This window comes from Biomphalaria glabrata, chromosome 14 (assembly GCF_947242115.1).
Source record: "Biomphalaria glabrata chromosome 14, xgBioGlab47.1, whole genome shotgun sequence".
Classification (NCBI taxonomy): domain Eukaryota; kingdom Metazoa; phylum Mollusca; class Gastropoda; family Planorbidae; genus Biomphalaria; species Biomphalaria glabrata.
In genome coordinates, this window is record NC_074724.1 from 26,056,967 (window position 1) to 26,077,775 (window position 20,809).

General features: G+C 36.0%; 2 protein-coding genes across 11 annotated transcripts in view; both read right to left on the reverse strand.

Annotated features, from left to right (window-relative positions):
• The window catches only part of LOC106072893 (hemicentin-1-like), a 36,080-nt gene extending 29,384 nt beyond the window's left edge, over positions 1 to 6,696 (reverse strand). The window contains exons 1-3 of one of the 2 annotated variants that reach the window (XR_008774930.1): positions 6,519 to 6,695; positions 4,696 to 5,040; positions 3,284 to 3,456 (exon numbers count right to left, since the gene is read on the reverse strand). Coding sequence is in view for 1 of the 2 variants with exons in the window: in XM_056011622.1 (XP_055867597.1) it covers positions 3,284 to 3,456; positions 4,696 to 5,040; positions 6,519 to 6,573 (573 nt within the window). In the remaining variant the exon portion in view is untranslated. Of the gene's footprint in view, positions 1 to 3,283; positions 3,457 to 4,695; positions 5,041 to 6,518 lie in introns of both variants that reach the window. The other variant, XM_056011622.1, reaches the window with a different exon arrangement.
• Positions 6,697 to 7,595: 899 nt separating this feature from the next.
• Positions 7,596 to 20,809, reverse strand: part of LOC106072894 (hemicentin-1-like) — a 42,184-nt gene continuing 28,970 nt past the window's right edge. For 6 of the 9 annotated variants that reach the window (XM_056011072.1, XM_056011065.1, XM_056011069.1 and 3 more), the window contains 10 exons: positions 20,161 to 20,360; positions 19,350 to 19,500; positions 18,061 to 18,260; positions 16,497 to 16,633; positions 16,088 to 16,295; positions 14,881 to 14,991; positions 14,545 to 14,619; positions 12,402 to 12,457; positions 10,503 to 10,560; positions 7,596 to 10,074 (listed from right to left, as the gene is read on the reverse strand). In XM_056011072.1, the coding sequence (XP_055867047.1) occupies positions 10,022 to 10,074; positions 10,503 to 10,560; positions 12,402 to 12,457; positions 14,545 to 14,619; positions 14,881 to 14,991; positions 16,088 to 16,295; positions 16,497 to 16,633; positions 18,061 to 18,260; positions 19,350 to 19,500; positions 20,161 to 20,360 (1,249 nt within the window). In that variant the 3' untranslated portion in view covers positions 7,596 to 10,021. The remainder of the gene's footprint in view (positions 10,075 to 10,502; positions 10,561 to 12,401; positions 12,458 to 14,544; positions 14,620 to 14,880; positions 14,992 to 16,087; positions 16,296 to 16,496; positions 16,634 to 18,060; positions 18,261 to 19,349; positions 19,501 to 20,160; positions 20,361 to 20,809) is intronic. The other 3 variants (XM_056011066.1, XM_056011070.1, XM_056011071.1) reach the window with 3 other exon arrangements.

Consider the following 20,809-nt stretch of genomic DNA (forward strand, 5'->3'; position numbering starts at 1 on the left):
TAACGAGGAAATTCGAAGCAGGATCACAATGGCCTCATGATGACCCGTTGACCGTAGTCAAGAAACTGAAAGTAAAACTGAATGGCCATATTACTAGGCAGGGGCAGGGGCAGACTGGGTTTCAAAATTGACCCTGGCATTTCTATACAATCTGGCCCATAAATTATATATTATATGATGGGCATCTAATTATAGGTCTACCTGTCATCAAAATCATTATGTTAAGTTATATAATGCTTTGATAACTGTACGCATGTATACAGTGAACTCTAGATACATATTTATAAGAACTATATTGCTAACTGTGACTATGTCCTAAAAGGACAAAGCCTACTAGTAGCACTGTCTACGGATGTAGGCTATTACATTTTTTCGGTAATGTGTTAGATTAAATTAGTATTACAATGTAGTCTGTAAAAGATTCTTTTAAACACGACGCTCAGATGGTCACTTTTATAAAAGAATTAAGAGAATATTATGAAGCCATTAACAATTTAACAATTTAATGCGTGTCATAGTGGCATTCATGCGTCCCTTTCAATGGGCCTGTCGGCCAATTTTGGAACGACCAGCAGGGCATTTGCCCGAATTCCCATATAGCGAGTTTGCCCCTGTCACTATGTCCTCTAGGCTCGCAAAGACCATTTTGCAGGAAACTGTATTAGGGAAAAGAAGAAAGGGCAGAGACAAAAGAATTCGACGCAAAGATAACATCAAACAATGGACGTGCCTGTCATTAAAAGAATTTCTTGTCAGTACAAAAGACAATAGAAAAATGGAGAGAGAAAGAGTATATAGTTCGTCCATCGTGGTTCGATAATGACCACTTTTGTCATCCAGGGGGCTGAGGGCTTTGCACTGGGGTTTTGTGCCTTCTCATGTGGCTGGTGAGACCTATGTGAGCCCAGAATGTTCGGCTGCACACTGGGTAGGTTTTTCCAGCTGGAGCTAGTGTCAATGGCCATGCTTTTCTTCTTTGGCGCTGTTCTCTTTGCCTCAGCAATTTGTGCACCAGTTTTCACAGCTCGACGCCATGATGCTCTGTCATGTGCTTCTGTCTCCCAGGCGGCTGGGTTTATGCTGAACACAGAGAAGCTTTGAGGGTGTCCCTAAAGCGTTTTCTTTGTCCACCTTGTAAGCGCGTTCATTCCCTTAGTTGGTCATAAAGGAGTCGTTTAGAAATGCGGCGGTCTTCCATTCTGCAGACGTGTCCTGCCCATCCCAGCAGGGACTGCATCAGGATTGTGTGGATGCTTTGCAGACCCGCTCTTTGATGGACCTCAATATCTTTTTTTTTCTTGCCATTTGACATTCAGAGCAAGTAAGTGATCCAACGGTCCAGCAGAATAAGGGAAACGTGACGTTGACAAATCTATTGCAGCCCTGAGACAGATTTATTGCACTGCAGAGAGTGCGGCCGCTCAGGGCTTTAGATATAAGTTAACTCAAAAATCAACAGTAATGGACCTTCTTGATCAAAACGAGCGGTCACGTGATAATATTGATAAAACAACGGGAAAAAAACTGTCACGTGACAACCATTGTTGATTAAAGTTAGATCGTAATTTGTATAGAAGAGATAGAGAAGCACGTGACTCAACGTTGTTTGTTTACGATTGGTGAATGAGGTCCATTAAAGCCTTCAGCCGTATGACGTTAGTCACCATAGCCATTGGCCAGGCTCTTACCTTAACAGGTGAGCCACTATCGCCCTACAGCTAGACCGATGTAGACTATTATATCCTTGACTTACAGCTTGTAACAAACCCGAGCAGACTTCTTTTCAAACCAAACTGAATGTTAACTTTTATTTACAAATACACAGGGCGATATAAATGTGGGTAGAAAGACGAATGAAATAATGCTACTTGAAACCCTAACCCCTAACCCTAACCCCTAGCTCTAAGCCCTAACCCCTAACCCTAACTCACTAATAATACACGTCCTTTTTTTCCCTCCTGTACACTAGGTGTACACAAGTATTTGCAAAGCTTACTATCAACTCTGTCTGTCTGGTAAACAGTTGTGTATACGTGATGTCTCCCACACCCAGTCTCGGATCAAGCGGAAATTCCGCACGATTGTTTCTTGCACCTGACAACACAAGAATCAACACACAAAATCAACCAATTAGTTAATTGGTAATAAATTATTTTTGTTTGGTATCTCGAAAAAGGGAAAGAAATCGTAATTGACTGAAGTGGCGGTATAAGCTGAATTAGTCCCCATTATAGGTTGTAGTTTTGAATCTTAGTGAACATAAACCTGAAAAATAGTACTAGACTATAGAAACAATAGATAACTATACAAACTTCCATGTTCATAAGCTCTCCACTAGCAGAAGGCTTGAGCCATCAGTTCAAATTACCCCTTTATTTATTTTTAAAATTACAAATTTTATTACATGAATGATCACAACTAATTGATACAAGTACGCTTCATATAAGCTTTGTTTTTAGAGTATTTTTTTATTTTATTTTCTTGATATTCATTCGAATGATTTCATCAGAATCTATTCAGTCCACACCCCTTAAACACCAATCTTATCTTATCTTATCAACTATTGGTGTTACTTAAAAAAGAAGATAATTACATCGTACGCATTTCGTGTGTCAATCTAGTGATGCATGTTAATCTTAAACTCTGATAAGTCGTTGTTTTTCCTGGCTGATTCAGGCAACCCATTCCATTCTCTAATGGCACCAGGGAAGAAGGAGAACGTGTACGAATTTGTTCCAGCGTATGGAATAAGAAATGTGCCTTTATCTTTGTGTCTTTCTGAGTATTTCATTAAGTTTAGTTTTTCTATTTGTAAATTATGGTTCAATGTTTTATGTATTGTAGCTACTTGACTTTTTATTCCTCTGTCCGGAACTCTGAGTTTACTGATTATACTAATGGTGTTACTTTAATCACCACTCTATTTTATGTATGTTCAAGTTTCTGTTTTCTTGAGATGGGGAAATCCCAAACAGAGGATGCACATTGTGATATTGTGTAACTAAAGTTGACTAGCATTTTAATTTTATGATCTTCTTTGATTTGTAAAAATTTCTTTGAATAAAACATAAAGCTTGCTGGATTTTTCAAAATAATTTCATCACTTTTACCAATGCGTACATCCAAAACATGCGACTAAACTCAATAACATGTAGCCTCTTTCTGGTCATAAAAATACACGTAAGTACTAAAGAAAATTAAAAAAAAAAGAGATACCACCATTACGCAACTTAAAAAAAAGGGGTATTTTTAAAACAAAAAGTATTAGTTTGAATGACGGTACCTTTTCTCCAGCGGGTATACCTATAATAGTATTGTGTTCATCGCGCCAGACTATGGCTTGCTTCAGTCCATGGTCTGCTGGTAGACTTGTAGAACTGGCGTTGCAAGAGAGTTCAAGTGTATTACCTTTTAGAGCTTTGGTCAGTGAAAATATAATTGGTTGATTTGGTTTACCTGGAGATTTCAGATCAATAGAATTGAATGCTTTTAAAAAAATAATGTACAAATTTAAAGCCAAAATCTTTTACACAAAGCACAAACAGTTTCTTGCGGTGTATGACTTCACATTCACCTATCCCTTAGTCAGTTGACCCGTTGGGGCAACACACAAGATCCGTCGACCGTCTTTATCCATTCCTTGAATTGGATTAACACCACTGTGACATCAATCCATTCTTTGATTTCCTTTTGATGTTGAAATAAATTAACAACACTGTGAGATCAATACATTCTTTGATTTCCTTTCTTGAATTATATTAGTACCACTGTGACATTAAATTTTCCTTTCGATCTTTAATTAAATTTACATCACGTATAGATCAATACATTCTTTGAAATTCCTTTCGATCTTTAATTATTTTGTATATACTTCCTATGCACTCTGATACCCTGTAATCAGTATACAAATATCTTTAGAAAATAAATTGAACCTAGTATATGTTATACTATTTTTTAAACTTATGTTATAAATAAATTCAATAGCTGTCTTGCTTCTGTCTGTCTGATAAAAAATTTAAACACGTCATTTCCTTACCAACCATAATCGGATCCAGTGTCGTATTTAGGGTGTTAGAGGGGCAGAGGGGATTCAAAATAAAAAAAAATAGCCCCGGGCCCTTCTTGAGGGGGCCCCTAATGAGTGTTCGATATTAGTTTTTACATTAAATATTACTCCATTATCTCAAGTCATGATGTGGAATGTCAAAATGCAGGGGCCCCTAAAGAGGTCACCCCCCCTCAAATCCTTAGCTACGCCACAAGTGTAAACTTTTCACATATATTTATTGTACCTAACAAAACATGATTCGATTAAAACAAACTTTTACATTAATTATTGGTAACTTTTTTTTCAGTTTAAAACCAAAGCATCTTTACAAAGCTTATATCAACTCACGGTCTGTCTGTCTGGTTAAAAGTGTGTACAATTTATTTCTCCCACACCCAATCTCGGATCAAGCTGAAATTTTACACAATTATCTCTTTTACCTGACAAAACAAAAAATCAATACAAATTAACCAACCAGTTCAATAATTAATGGTAATAAATTATCTCGAACAAGGGAAAGATATTGTCTGGGTACAGAATAAAATGTCTTTACAATTATTTTTGCTAGTAGTAGTAAAAGAATAATGGAAATGAAAAGTGAAATATTTTTTTTCTCTTGTTCCATTAAATATAAAGTATTTACTTACGTACAATGATCAGCTTCTGACCACAGTTTTCTATAATTGTAGCCTGTAAGGCACCATCCCAACACTGATACATGCCTGCGTCACTGGGTCTTAGCCCTGACATAAACAACACCACTATTCTCTCTTGGGCTGAAGTCGTCAGAATTAGCCTTTCTGAATAAGCCGTTTGAATTTCATAACCGAAATCTCCTAAGTAGATGAAGGCAACAATTTCCGTGGGGCTTCCATCGCGACGGTCTAGCCTGATGGTGGTGACTGGTTGCGAAACGTTTGGCGTGATTTTAATAGTCATCTTGACATTAGTATTCTCTAATCGAAATATGGCATTTGGACCTTGACTAGAAACTATAAATAAAAAAAGAGAGAGTAACTGACGAATTTATAGTTACAAAAAGGTATGGCCCAAAAGAAATATCTTACTGGAAAGGGGTTCAGTTGTTCTCCTAAAAACTGTTTATTTAAAATCGTTGTTAAAAGAAGACATTTTAAAGGGAATTAACAAAATAGACAAATGAACAGTGGTCTTGGGCCCGGGGTCCATTGAACCCTTTCGCGCCATGGAAACTACGCCACTGTTTGCAAAAAAAAAAAAAAAAAATCCCTCCTGAGATAGCTTTCCTGCACAAAGCTCCCCATTAAGAAGTCGTTTGGGAAGTCGATTTTCTGGCATACGGACTACAGGTACAAAATATGAAAATAAACACAACAGAATAATGCAACGACCTCGATTCCGAAGATTAAGGATGAATGCAGTGTTTAACATGACCGCACAACCCCCAGTGACGACATGCACTTTTTTTTGTTCACAGACAAGGCCGTTGTCCGCAGGGGGGGGGGGTCTGTTCAAGGTTTCTTTACGTGTAGTGAAGCAGGCTTCTAAAAGAGCTTCTCTTTGGGTCTCACAACAAGGGCTAAATTCTATACAGTTAAATCATTAAAAACAAGGTCTATTCACAGTTAAAATAGTAAAGGTAGTAAAAATTTAATAATTTGGTAAAAATCTTATGTAAATATTATATGTTCACAGTTCAAAAATCAGATTTTCGTAGACAATCCCACTCTATATTTGTTACGCCTTCCTCCACTGAGGTCGCTAATAAAAATTTGGTTTTGGTATGCGGTCGTTATCCAAGTATATTAATGTATATTTATATAGCAAAATAAATTTATAATGTCTTACAGGTTTTGATCCTATAAATCGAAGAGCATTGTTTTTGATACAGATCTAGATAAAGATATAATTTAAAATAATAGCTTTTATATAGCGCTACTTTCATGCTTATAGCATGCTCATAGCGCTTAGGTCCAATCTCATTTGTGGACCAGTGTGGGGAGGGGGTATCTGGGAAGAAGTTTTCCGTGCTGCCTTTAGGCGCTCAGTAAACACAACTCTGCTCGAGTCGGGTGTCAAGCCAAGCTCAAGCGTACTTAGCCTCTCGACCGCGCTTCCCATATCGTAATAGATTCACTAGGTCGACCCTTATCCCATATGTGAGCCGACCGCAAGCCAAAAGGTCACAGACAGGCAAAAAGAAGAAAAGAAATATTAAATTTACCTCCGACCTACAATGGCTTTGTCTCTATTAGTATTACATGTGACAAAATATGTAGGCCACAACTGGATTTGCTTCGTCATGTGAATCAATGCACTAATCATTAATCTTTGAAATTTAATACATTGCCATTAATGTATTTTAGATTACATAGCCAGGGATTTGATCTAGATCTACATTTACATCTATTCATACCTAAACATTTTAGGCCTAGTTATCTAGTCTAGATCTATATACATTTTAATATTGGACTTAGTAAAAACAATTTACCAATATCTTGCCATATAAACACAAACTGGAAAACAAGGTAATGTTTTGCTTGCATAGTTTCTATTCTTTGTATTACAATAAAATGCTACTGACATCCTCCTCTCGGTAAAATGATCTACAAGAAGCAATAGCAAAAATGGCGTCCTAAGTGTATCCGGTGGACAGAAAACGAAAGTATTAACTACGTAGTTTAGAAAAGCATACAACAATTTTCGCGCCCTTTTTAGCTCTACACATGGCCCTACTAAATTTATAATTTTATGTCGTCTGCTTGGATGTCAAAGTAATTTTAGTATTTAGTAGTCAAAAGGGATCTTTCAATATTGCGCACTTGAGATTGTTTATTACAATATCTCTATTCAACTCGTACTTTCGTGGAAATTTTTGGGTGAATATCTTATCTTATATATTGGTCTTCTTCAGTCGTAGAGCGACTATGGTTTATGTCGAACGAGCGAGTTGAAAGCCTGGGCATTGTTTATGGTGAGAACGATGTCACCCACACAGCAGTTCCCCCCATCTCCACGCAGTTGATGAGACCAAAGGAACGGAATATCTATAGTGCCACACTCTGCCTAAGGGTCACCAGCTCCTGATCTTTCCCTCAGGGTTGTCTCCCGAAGCCTTTATATTATATAACCAGACGTTACTTCCAAAAAAAACATGATTACGTCCTACGCGTCATGCATCTAGCCATGCATGTTAATTGTGATGATTTCTGTTTATTTATCTTGGCCACATTACAAGATCTACGGGGCTCGCAAAGACCTTCCTTCTGGGAACAGTGCCAGGGAAATGAAGAAGAGGCAGACAGAAAAAGCGATGGGAGGACAACATTAAAGAATGGACGGGCCTGCCATTGAGAGAGGTTCTAAACAAGGCAAAAAAAAAAAAAAGGGAGGAATGGAGAAAGACCTTCGACAAATCTTGCCTGGTGCCCCAACGGTCCAACAGCCTAAGGGATAGGTAAAGGTAAAAAAAAATAATTCTTCTACTAATATTAATTATGGTTCAAACAGAATCATCTGGCCGAAGCTTATAGAAACAACTTGATAATAAACTGAAGACACATCTGTGTTCTCTTTTACCTTCTTTATTAAACTACTTTCAATGACATGCATAAGAAGATTCTCAATTCAAATACAACTGACTTCAATATCGTCATAAATATTCTAATATTACAGCCTTAACTGATATAACTTACAACCGAAATAATTACATAATACAAATTCAATTATTGTAACAACAACTACTGGACCCGCAAACATTTAAACATAAGACCGTTACTATAAAAGAAATCGTTACTATGCGAGGACCTGTTCCTCTGCCAGGACAATGCGAGGACCCCGATTAACTTTCCCCTAATTTATACTTTTCTAAACCGTACTTTCCAGAATCAGAGAAACTTCTAATTATTTTATTAACTGTGACCTTCTAGAAGCTGACGTATGATTTTACCCCCTTAACCTCTTTCTCTGATTGGATGACTTTAATTAACGTGTGTTTGTTCTGGACTTTTATGATCTGACCTCGGCTTCTAGAAACTAATCGAACTAGGTCACAGCAGCGACTCGTAACATTAACCAATGACTTAAATTCTGCCAAGTCACTGGTTTCCCTGGCTGGCTCAGGCAACCACGCCATGCTCTAATAGCACTAGTGAAGAAGGAGCATTTGTACAAATTTGTCCTAGCATATGGAACAAGGAATGTGCCTTTATCTGGTTGGCAGTGGCGTAGCTAGGGTATATGATGCACAGTGCAGCAGCTCATTGTTATGCTCTTTAAAAAAATAAAATAGCGAAAAGCCTTTTTTTTAAAAAAGTAATACATACTCATTGTTAATTAAAGAACTGATAATTCGATAAAAAAAAAAAACCGTGAGTTCCGGGTTTGAATGTAGACTGGGAATCTTGGCCGCCTCTGAGTCCACCCAACATTCGTTGGGGAAAAGCAAAGGCGGTTGGTCGTTGTGCTGACCACATAACACCCTCGTGAATAGTGGGTCACAGAAACACATTATCTTTACATCATATGCCCTATAGATCGCATGGTCTGAAAGGGGAATTTTACTCTTCCGGCTAAACTATTGACTAATTTTTATCAAAATAAGTTTTTTTCCACCAGCTCTTGTTCAATGTACTAAATTTCCAAATTAGTGAGTAGAAAATTTGTGGTACCTCATCATAAATAATAGGATTGTTCTGAATCTGTGATCTTCTTCAAAATAAGTAACGTGGTTATGGTCTTATACATCGTAATATTGAGACGTTTCTATGGCTACCTAGTGTTTGTTTAAAAATTACTTTGAAGCGGCGACCTATAAAGGGAACTAATTCAACCTATACCACCACATCAGTTAAGTAACGTTTCTTTCTCATAAACCATACAATAATTTTTATGCCGTCTTCAGTTCTGTAGAATCGAATTTCAAACTTCTTTCGCCTGTAGCCCAAAATACTTTTTCAACTTTTCGTTGGCAACAAAGATATTGACATAGGACGTCCTTAAAGTGTTTCTTTCTAGACATAGGACGTCCTTAAAGTGTTTCTTTCTAGACATAGGACGTCCTTAAAGTGTTTCTTTCTAGACATAGGACGTCCTTAAAGTGTTTCTTTCTAGACATAGGACGTCCTTAAAGTGTTTCTTTCTATTTATTATAACATCTCTACACATTTTCCTCTTTGCCTTCTCTTACATTTTTAAAAAATTTAGTCTTCATAAAATCGCAACCAAGTTTCTTTAGAGTTTTCTCTTCTTCTGCTCTGTTACTTAAAAGTATGACTTACAAAACATTAAAGAAATGTTACAAAGCATTAAAGAAATGTTACAAAACCTTAAAGAAATGTTAAAAATTAATAGTGCAAACAAAGAGCATATTACTTTGATTGACTTTAACTATGTAGATCTCCTACACAATTTTACGACCTATCACCGACTAAGAATGAAGCACCAAGCCATTACACACAAACTTACACATTAACACAAACGACTGAAATGAATCTAGACTACAGCACAATTTTAATTTCAGTTTTTCATACAAATAGAAAGCTGTTTGGTGTATTCGGTGCACAAAATACACGAAGCGTTGGTGGGCTATTTTCTTTTCTCTTTTAAATATTATTTTCTTTGCTTTTTTAGCACGACAGAATCAAATTTTTTAGTCCTTTATTTTGTAGCTTTTGTTGGCAGCATTGTTTAATTGAGTTGGCAGCATTGTTTAATTGAGTTGGCAGCATTGTTTAATTGAATTGGCAGCATTGTTTAATTGAATTGGCAGCATTGTTTGATTTAGTTGGCAGCATTGTTTCATTGAGTTGACAGCATTGATTAATTGAGTTGGCAGCATTGATTAATTGAGTTGGCAGCATTGTTTCATTGAGTTGGTAGCATTGTTTCATTGAGTTGACAGCATTGAGCGTCCTTTACATGGCTCAGTTCAAGAGACAAAATCACCAATAGTGTTTGGAAACTTGCCATGATATGTCCCGACTGTAGTCACTATCACAATGTTGTAACCACAATTTCTGTGCTGGCGCTCTCTGGCGTTGCTTTATCTGGTCAAAACAAATAGAAGCAAAGGTCTATATAACAAAACGTAGAAGATTGTTAAGTACAAAGTAATAATTTTTAGCAGACCTCTAATTTAATAAGAAAAGAATCTACTAGATGATGTAATGTGAGATGATATTGTACTCGTTGAACGACTGTAAGGGTAAAAGTAAAGGGTAAAAAGTAAAAAAAATAAAAATAATTGTGACTTTTTAGAGTATATTTCAAGGAGTTAACATGACTTTAAGTCATTTAAACTCTTTTTGTCTTGTTCTGTTCGCGTCACTGTTAAAAGAGAAAAAGAAACAGGTCATTTATTTTCATATGTAGGGAGCCTAGACGTTTCAAATTTCAACATTAAAGTTAAAACATATAGGAAAATAGTGGCGTATGCTACGCCTCCGGTCGACTAGTCTAATATAAATGTTTATACCTTTTTCAGGTGAGTCATTAGATAACTTATACAAAGATTTCAATTGTTCAATGTTCACCTGCATCCGAAAAAAACAACATAAAATCATGTCAGAAAATAATCACTTTTTAGATTTACTGTAGGAGAGCATTGGTTACATAATAATAATAATAATGGTAATAATAAGAATGATGATAATGATAATAAAGAAAAAAAAATTCATTATCTTCGAATTCGAAGTTTAAGGCTAAGTGCAGTGTAGCACGTGACTACGCAAATACAGCTTATATCAATTCACCCATTCTGTATGGTCAAAAAAGTTTATACACTTTATTTCTCCCACACCCATTTCTGCTGAAAAGTTGCACAATTATTTCTTTTACCTGACAACACAAGAATCAATATTAAAATTCACTAATTAGCTAATTAACTATTAATAACTAATTATTTCGTTTGGTATCTCGAACAAGAGAAAGAAATTGTACTTGACTGAAGTGGTGGTATAAACTGAATTCGTCCCCTCTATAGGTCGTCGTCAGAGGCTTGGTCAACACAAACATGAATTAGAAACAAGAGTTAACTCTACAACCTTCCATGCTCATAAGCTTCTCGCTAGCAGAGTTGTTAAGTGTCGGCTTGAGAAGCCTGAAAAGTCTTTAGCCCACAAGTTCGAATTCAGGTTTTTCCTATTTTTAAATTACAAATACATTTTAAAAAGCGATCACCCTAATATATTATACCATCTCCCCTTTCTCATTTCCAACTAATCCAGACAAGTAATAGGAATTTAACGTTTTGAGAAAGGTAAAAGCTTGAACTTGCACTAAACAAAAACAACAGAGATTTATTATTGTTAGTCCAATTCTATAACAAATTTAAATTATATGACTGATCCAACATAATTGATACACTTAACATAAGCTTTATTTTTTCAAAAAAGTATTTTTAGCGGCCCCCGAAAGGGGAAAAGACGCTATTAGTTTTGTGCGAAATGTCTGTCCGCCTGTCCATCTGTCCGTCCGTCCCGTCTAGATCTCGTAAACTAGAAAAGATATTGAAAATCCGACATCACAATATTTTAGACCATTCAAAGTTCTGATGCTACGGCTACTTTTTTTTTGTTCTGAAAGCGAAAAATCTAATTTTTAAAATCAGTTGTGCAAGCAGTTTTTTAAAGAGAAAAAGCTAATTAGAATGCATTATAAATTAGACCTAATTTAAAACAAATAGCAATCTCGTAAACTTTATTTTCCTGAACTTTTTGTTTTAATTGCTGAAATTTTTATTTACTTTCGAGGATTCGAATAAGAGATTGAACATTTTACAAAACAGTTAGATCAATTGTAAGACATCAGTTAGGCCAGGGGAGGCGCGGTGGCTGAACGATAAAGCGCTTGGCTTCCGAACCGGGGGTCCCGGTTTCGAATCCTGGTGAAGACTGGGATTATCAACTTTGGAATCTTTGGGCGCCACTCAGCTCTAACGGGTACCTGACATTAGTTGGGGAAAAATTAAAGGCGGTTGGTCGTTGTGCTGGCTACATGACACCCTCGTTAACAGTAGGCCACAAAAACAAAGGAACCACAAGGTCTGAAAGGGGAACTAGTTAGGCCAGGTTCACATCTAACTTTACATTCACTTTCACCTATCCTTTAGATCTGCGGGAAAGTTGGGGCACTACACAAGATCTGTTAACCTTTTTTCTCCATTCTTATCTCTCATTTGTCTGATATAATTTCATTCGGATGTTCTTTCTGAAAATATTGAAACCTGCCTAGGTGGACCACGTCGGGTGCCGATTTTGAGTTTGTGTTTCCACACAAACTGTCTTTTGAAACCTTGTTTTAAATTGTTCTTGTTTATGTGTGTAATTCTCATTGTAAGACAAATATCCTTTATATATTATCATTAATATATTACCTTCGGTAAATCAGACGTATGTGCGTTTGTTTGCAGGGTATCACCTTGGCTAAGACCTAATTAAATATGCATAGAAAACAGGACATTAATGGTTAGGTCAAATAAATAACAAAAAATAAATTAAATCTAAACTGAAATATGAACATTATTTTTTTGGATTGCGAAAAAATAAACATAATTTAACAGGCTACTTTAGTTTTGTAGTACGTTTTGTATTATGTAGAGAGCTTGAATTGTAAAGTTTTTTGTTTTTGTTTTTAAAGCTGAAATCAACTCACTCTGTCTGTCTGTCTGGTACAATTTTTGTACACATTATTTCTCCTACACCCATTCTCGGATCAAGTTGAGACTTTACACAATTATTTATTGTACATGACACAAAAAAAAAAGAATACTAGAATAAACGATTAGTTTATTAATTATAGGTAATTATTAATTTAGCAAGAATTCGATACAGGGAGATAAATGTAAGTTTTTGAGAGATATGGCTGTATATGTGGAGTAATTTCCCTTATTACATTTTGTACACGTTATTTCTTTCATTTCCCATTTTCAGAACAATGTCGAAATTTGGCAAAATTATTCATAGTCGATAACCATACATGGATACAGAAAAATAATTAGTTAGCAAATAAATAAATGATAATAAATTAAAAAGGGAGCTTATTCCTACAGTATTGAGATGTATTAAAAAAAATTTCCTGAGATAAGCTTTGTTTTTTTTTTTAAAAGTATTTTAATATAGCTCCAAATGTATGGATTTTTCAGCACCTAAAAAGCTAAATAAGACAATTGGACATTTAAGTTAAACAATACCGGTGCCAATCATTCTAATGGCATTCACAGGTATTATTGAATTTTTAAGGCAAAGATTTCTTTAGACAAGAATATGTGTGTAGAGAAAATGACACCGTGCGTGTCTTCGAACAGAAAGGTTGAGCCTCTTGTATAATACCGAGTAAACTAGAAAGTTACAACAGTCACATAAAAAACTCGATTGTTATGGGTGTTTTATTTTACGACATTTAATGGAAAAGATCTCGATATTTTACTGGATTTCCGTGTTTCCTACAGAACGGAGTTTCGTACTCAAGTAATTACAATAATCGTTTCTTTCTTTCGCCTTTGCATAAGGAAAAAAAACGGATCCCATTTATTAAAGATTGAAAGCGATGTGGAGAAATGTGATGCAGTGGGAATGTTGCCTGCAGCTACATCTCTTAATAATGTCGAATTTATTTCCCTTATTCGATATCAAACAAAATAACTGAATAGTTGGTTAATATTTTAAATAGATTCATTGTCTGTTAGGAAAAAAAAAAGATGTGCCAATCTTTATGGACTGACCACTTTTTACATTTGTTGCTTGATCTAGGCGTTAACCCTGCACATAATCATTCTGAAGGGAAAATAAAAAGCTGCGCTTTACTTTCGGTTTAGATGCCACTAACATTAGAGGGGTTTCCTCACGTCCTGTAGAGCAGAGAATATTTTCACTTTGCCCTAAGCTGAGTAATTCAGCTCTTTCCGGTATCAAAATGAAGCATAAGGTGAACAAAAATACATCTTATATATAGAGCTATTTTCATGCAATGGTCCAATCTCATTTGTGGACCGTTGGGGGGGGGGAGTATCTGAGAGAAGGTTTTCCAGGTGTCGAACCTCGAGCCTCTTCCTAGGTAGCCAAGCCAAGCAAAGTTGAAGCGTACTTAGCCTCTCGACCACGCTTCGATGCTAAAGCAATATATAAAATAAATCTCTCTTTGTCCCTCTCCGTTTCTCTCTCTCTTTTTAAATATAGATAAATATTTTTAGATATAGATATAGACATAGATAGATAATTTTATTGGTCCAAATGGAAATTCAGTTTTCTTACAGCTATCCACTTCAGTATTACTACTAAAACAATAAGGATATAAGTGCCCAGAACATTCCAACACATAACATTTGAATAGATAGAAATAGATATTTGCAGTTAAGAAAAAATTTAGAAGTGCAAATGTTAGAATCAAAGATCAAAGTAGACTGTGCATTACACGAGTTTCTGATCTTTAAATGAAAATGTGTTTAGAGTTTTGACATTTAAAATTAGAGCAGCTTTGATGTATTAGATCTACTCGACTTTTTCCATAGTGTAAACAACCTTTTCTACTGTCTCGTAAAGCAAGTCCTCCAACATTGACATATGTAGATCTAGTTCCATCTTTCTTTCTTGATGCTTTGGAATAAATAATCCAAACCAAACAAAAACTTTACAATTTAAACATTCACATTTTTAAAGTGTGTAACAAACATTTTAAACTTCCAGTTAAATATCAAAAAATTAATTCTAAACTGAAAAAAAAAATGAAAGGAAATGGCGTCTTCTTTAATTGACCGCACCGGGTAACAAGGGAAGCTAGCCACGCCTCTGCTAGTAAGCCTAATAGTTATAGTACAATATCGATAAAATCAAGATGAAACAATGCATGGGACTCACCACAATTTGTCTTGTGAGCTGCTACGTAGATAACGATGGTGATAAATATGATGGCTACAGCAGCAGCAATTATTCCAGCAATAATTCCGTAGTTCAATTCTTCTGTTTCTTCTAGACAAAGAGAACAATAGAACACGAATTTAAAACAACCTCACACATAGCCGTTAATAGTAATAGTTAATTATTAAAACTGCAACAGTATTTTATTTGGAGGTGCTGACGGATACGAATCACGAACAGTTTTATATTTTGTATTTTAACATATGCCGATGTACATGATCATTCGATATGGGTCTTCTTTAAGGAAACCTGAAAGAGAGAGACTTGTCTATTTCCCATGGAAAGTGATAGGAGCTCAAAGCAAATTAGTTTCTTGTACTCGGCAATAAAATAATCCTTTGAACTCATCTAGACCAATACTAAAACTAAAACTAAGGAATTAAAGAGGAATTGAGTACAAATTTGACGACTTTGGATTTAAATCTCTAACGCTATTATAACTTCCACAAGATTTATATAGCTACATAGGTACTCCATGCTACCGAGAGCTACACGTAAACAATAGCATCTTCTAGTGCTACATTCTTGACTTCCGAACCGGAGGTCCCGGGATCGAATCCTGGTGAAAAACTAGCATTCAATTTCGGGATCCTTTGACGCCTCTGAGTCTACCCTGCTTTGATCGGTATCTGAAATAAGTTGGTGAAATTAAAGGTGGTTGGTCGTTGTGCTGGTCACATAACACCCTCGTTAACCGTGGGCTACAGAAAGAGATGACCTTTACATCATCTGCCCCATAGGTCGCAAGGTCTGAAAAGGGAACTTAACTCTCTTTTAGTTTTTTTTTCCTTTTTGAATATCCGTTTTGTAATAAATATGAGCAGGGTCCAGGTGGTGGTGAAATAACATTTCAAAAAGCATTCTTACATTTCAAGGTTCAAACGCGACAGGCAGACTGACATCGCTAAAACATAAGCGGCTTTCTGCCTTTCAGGAGCTGTTTAAAACTTCACCAGTAGAAAAAAAGAAGGGAAAACTTTACGACATTGCAAAGGAAAGAAAACGTCAACAAATGTCGTAAATTAAGAACCCAAAATTAATTTTCAAAACTTGAACCAGAAACTCTTTTTTTTTTTAATCAAATGTACATCTATAATATAAAGTAAAATTCTTTTCTTTTGCATTGAATAAAATTCTGATCTAGAACCTTTTTGTGGTAGTTCCGTAATGATGGCCATCTCTGCTGTCCTTCGCTGAAATGGTTCCGATGTGACGGAACCACGCGAATTGATGGATAGGATTCTGAACTCGTAATCTGTACCAGGCTTCAAGTTTGTAATGCTGACCTTTGTCCATGGGCCATTAGTAGCTTGCTCTGGAACATTCGGAATAGCAGTCATCCAAGTCGAGTTACACTGTTTCAAATCAAGTAAAGACAATGAAATAAGCAAGAACATTTGAAGATAATTGATTCCATATTGTCTTATTGCTTATTTTTTAAGAGAGATTAATTGACGAGGTCACTAACTAGTTAATTATTGCAGTAGGGTTCCGCGGAATACAGTTTGTGAAACACTGATGTAATCTATGAACTAAAACGCCTACAGTTAGCTCACTTGTGTATTATCTAGACATCTGAACTCCACCCCGAAGTATTGCTTGAGCCCCCAATTAGGCCCAGGCCTCCACATAAGTTGTACAGAGTCATGTTGAATGTCCGGAGTTGAGATGTTGGTCGCTGCTTTAGGTGGACCTGGGAAACGATAGAATTTCCAAAACCATTATCAATGAAGTGACCAACATTAAAAACGTCAAAATATTTCTTTATAAAGTTTAAGTAATTGAGTGTTCCATTTCATAACACAAAATTAAAAAAAAAAGCCCAAAGTATTTGTACAATGTTTATATCAAATCACTTTGTCTTTTTATTTTGTCTCCCACGACAATGACAAAACACACACACAAATTTATCAATTGTAACTAACTAATTTATATATATATATATATATATATATATATAAAGGGCCGCTCCCTGGTCACGGCCACATTTTTATATGCTTGTGAGTCTGCAGAGCTAGAGAGGAGGATCCTAGCAATGGAATTGAGATGCTACAGAAGGATCCTAGATATCATTCAAAGACCACATCACAAACCAAGAGATTAGAGACAGGGTTACTGCAGCGATCGGACCCCATGATGACCTGCTAACTATAGTAAAAAAAAGCAAGCTTAAAATTTATGGCCATATTACTAGATCTTCGAGGCTCGCAAAGTCCTTCCTTCAGGGAACAGTACCAGAAAAAAGAAGAAGAGGCAGACAGAGAAAGCGATGGGAGGACAACATAAAAGAATGGACTAGCCTGCCATTAAAAGAGGTTCTAAATAAGGCAAAAGACATGGAGAAAGACGGTCGACGAGTCATGCTTGGTGCCCCAACGGTTCAACAGACTAAGGCGTCACTAAGGGATAGGTAAAGGTAAAAAAAGGTAATATAGAAAAGTACAAAGCTTAGGGGAGATGGACATGAGAAGGAGAAGGAAACGTACCTTCTTAATTACTTGAAAACATAAAGAACATAACTGACCACATTGTTTTCCGGGGGGTCTGAGGACAAGGAAAGATTACAAATGTTGCCCTTTAACTTAGTGAGATGGTAGCCCATGTAGAGGTAGCTTAACGACGCCTTACTTTTTGTTCCATTTAAGATGTGGTTGAAGTTTTACAAACACTGAATCTTTTAAGGAGTCGCACAAAGAAAACAAATAAGTTACTCATGAAAAGTAAAGTTCCCCTTTCAGAACTTGTGATGCAAAGATGCAAAGACGAAGTTATTTTCTAATACAAACAAATTTTCACTTATTATCAGTATCCCTACCCAAACTTGGCCCCGCGAAGTCCGTTTCGCATAGGGCCCCACAATGGTTAAGTCCGCCTTGCTATTTAGTCACGGGTGAATACAGAGTAGATTACTTGTTCTCCCCCCCCCCACCCTCTTTTTTTTCGCTGCCAAAGTTAGTGGGGTAACTCTAGTCCGACTTGCAGAAATAAAAGAGTGATCTTTTCTTTACTTCTTGGTGTCCAAACTGTTGAGCCATGAAGAGAATCATATAGAGAGATAAATGACAGAAATGTTATGTTTAGGTCGAAAATCTTCTATTTTATCTTATCTTTGACTGTTACCTATATCCATTAAGATAAACCGGAAATCTCTGGAAAACTTAGAATTGTTGAATGTCAGAGTGAAAGTTCTGTCTTTGTCATTGATGTCAATGACACGAATAACACTGAAGGTGAATTGTGTCAGGTAATCTTTTCCTTTGTACTTTGGAACTTTTGTTATTGATACATCACTTGCCATGTCCTCGTTTTGACTCGATTCACTGGGAACAGGAGAACAATTACAAAATAAAACCACATTTCAAGCTATTATGAAACTTTGAGGTGTTCAGTTTTATGTTTGTTTACCTTAAGGTCACTAAAACAATTAAGATCCAGTAGCCATCTATAATGGCCTGATGGAAAATGCCGAGTATCAAACTACAATAACAACTGATTGGCAACGACTTAAGATTTACTTTAGAAATTTCTGCTTACCTCAAGAGACATAAGGAGTAACTTTTTATGTAAATTTTTTTTTGGGTGGGGGAGGAACAAATTATTGAAATGTATAGACACGATTTGACCAGAGCACGAAATATATGGACTTTCAAAAAATCTTTTAAAAACTCAGCAACAGCGCCACACAGACTAGCAAGGCAGACTTCGTGTTAACGTATCAAGGGAAATGAAGCTAGCTTTAGAAAAATTAAGCTCTATCAGGGTAATGAAGTTGCATTAAGAGAATCGAAGCTACCTTAAGGAAATGAAGCTACCTTAAGGGAGAATGTAGCTCTCTCAAGGGAAATGAAGCTACCTTAAGGCCAACGAAGCTACCTTAAGATAATGTACGCTACCATAAGAGAAATGAAGCTACCTTAAGATAATTAACGCTACCTTATAGGAAATGAAGCTACCTAAAGGAAAAAAGCTACATCAATGGAAATGATGCTACTTTAAGGGAAATAAAGCTCTTTCAAGGAAAATAAAACTACTTGAAGGAAAATGGAGCTACCTTAAGGGAAATGAAGAAATCTTCAAGAAAATGAAAACCCCAAGGGGAATGGAGCTGCCTCAAAGGGGAATGGAGCTGCCTCAAAGGGGAATGGAGCTGCCTCAAAGGGATTGAAGCTTTCCCTAAGATGCTCACTTTCTGTATCTCATTTATCCAAAAAGGATTTCAAAGTTAGAACAACCACCTTGGCTTGATCAAATGGGAAACCTTCTTAGCATTCACAAACTAATTTTCCATAAAAAAAAACAAATATAAAGAATAAATAGTAGATAAATAATGTTGTATATATTTCATAAGCCAAAGGAACCTTTCAAAGCTACCAATTAGATTAGAACAATCAAAGGTGCACAACACTTACGAATTATTTCCTGTGGACGTTACTGCCACGACTGAAGGCTCGGGAAAAGATTTGATGACGAACGAAACATTTAAAGAAACATTATGAGAGAAATCTCTGAAGTACGCAGGCGTCAGCTTCAGTCCAGGTATATTTGCTAAGCTTGGCGGGCCTAAATAGAGTTCAAGAAATAATCCAAACATGATGAAATAGGAAGTATGCATTACATAACTTCATTAGTAATTTAATATATGTAAGCAGGGTCGGCTTTCGATAAATGGAGGCCTTAGGCGAAATGAATTTGGTGGCTCTAAATGAAATTAAAAAAATAATAATTTAAAAAAACACATAAAAAAAAATTACCCAATTTAATAAAAACCTGCCCTGTGTCTATATCTAAATCAACAAATAACGGAAATTCTCGTATCGCAATATCCATAGTAGAGACAGAGTTAGATGTTAACATAGAGTCATGGTACTCCACTATGTTTGAGATCTTATCAAAGTTTCACAATATTTACTCTATTTGTTTAGTCCTGTGCAAGGCCCCTACCTACTAGAGACCTTTGTCGGCTGCCTAATTTGCCTATGCCAAAGGCCCTGATGTTAGTCACAAAAATGACCATCGATTGCAGGGATCAGCAAAGCAACATGGATTTAACGGTGCGGTTAGCACAAATGTCAGAACAACACCTTTACGTTACAAGGCCCAGGTGTCTCCCAATCAGTCGAGGCCTTGTCAAGTTTTCAGTTGTTTTCAAACCTTTTCTAAAAACTTGTCTCTAAAAGCTGTTGTAGATATCCTCGACAAAAGAAATAAACTTGTTTGTACCTAGCACGGAGATGTTGATGTGTTCTTTGACTGAACTGACTGAGTTATTGACTTCACAAGAATACATTCCACTGTCTTCCACTTTAATAGAACTCATTGAGAATGTCGTGCTGTAAATGTTATGTAAAACTTCACCAGAAGAGGCTGCTGGGAAATAGTCCTTTTTTGTTGACAATTCCTTGGCGATTGGAGAGTTCCATCTGTGAAAAATTGATTAACAAGAAGTATGCTCTAAATAATCCAATAGCCAGATTGTCACTTATAAAAGTAAAATGAGAAATTGAAATATCTGACGATATATTTAATTAGGCCCCAAGGTATTGAACATGTGTGTGAACAAAGAATTGAAATATTTACGTTCCAGTAAATAATAGAATTCCTTTATACATTTTTTTTTCTAATACACTACCCATTCGTTCAACAAAATAAGTTGCCCTTAAATAAGAATAAGTATCAACACTTAATCATTAATAAATAAAAAGGAACTGAATTGTAATGAATATTATCAATTACTTTATTATAATTGATATTGAATAATTGATGCGAAATTTGAGACAAAAAATACATTTCCTAAAAATTCAAATAAAAACAAGATTACAAAGAGAGTTTGTGTTACACAAACTCAGAGGCGGCCCCCGTCGAAGTCGGA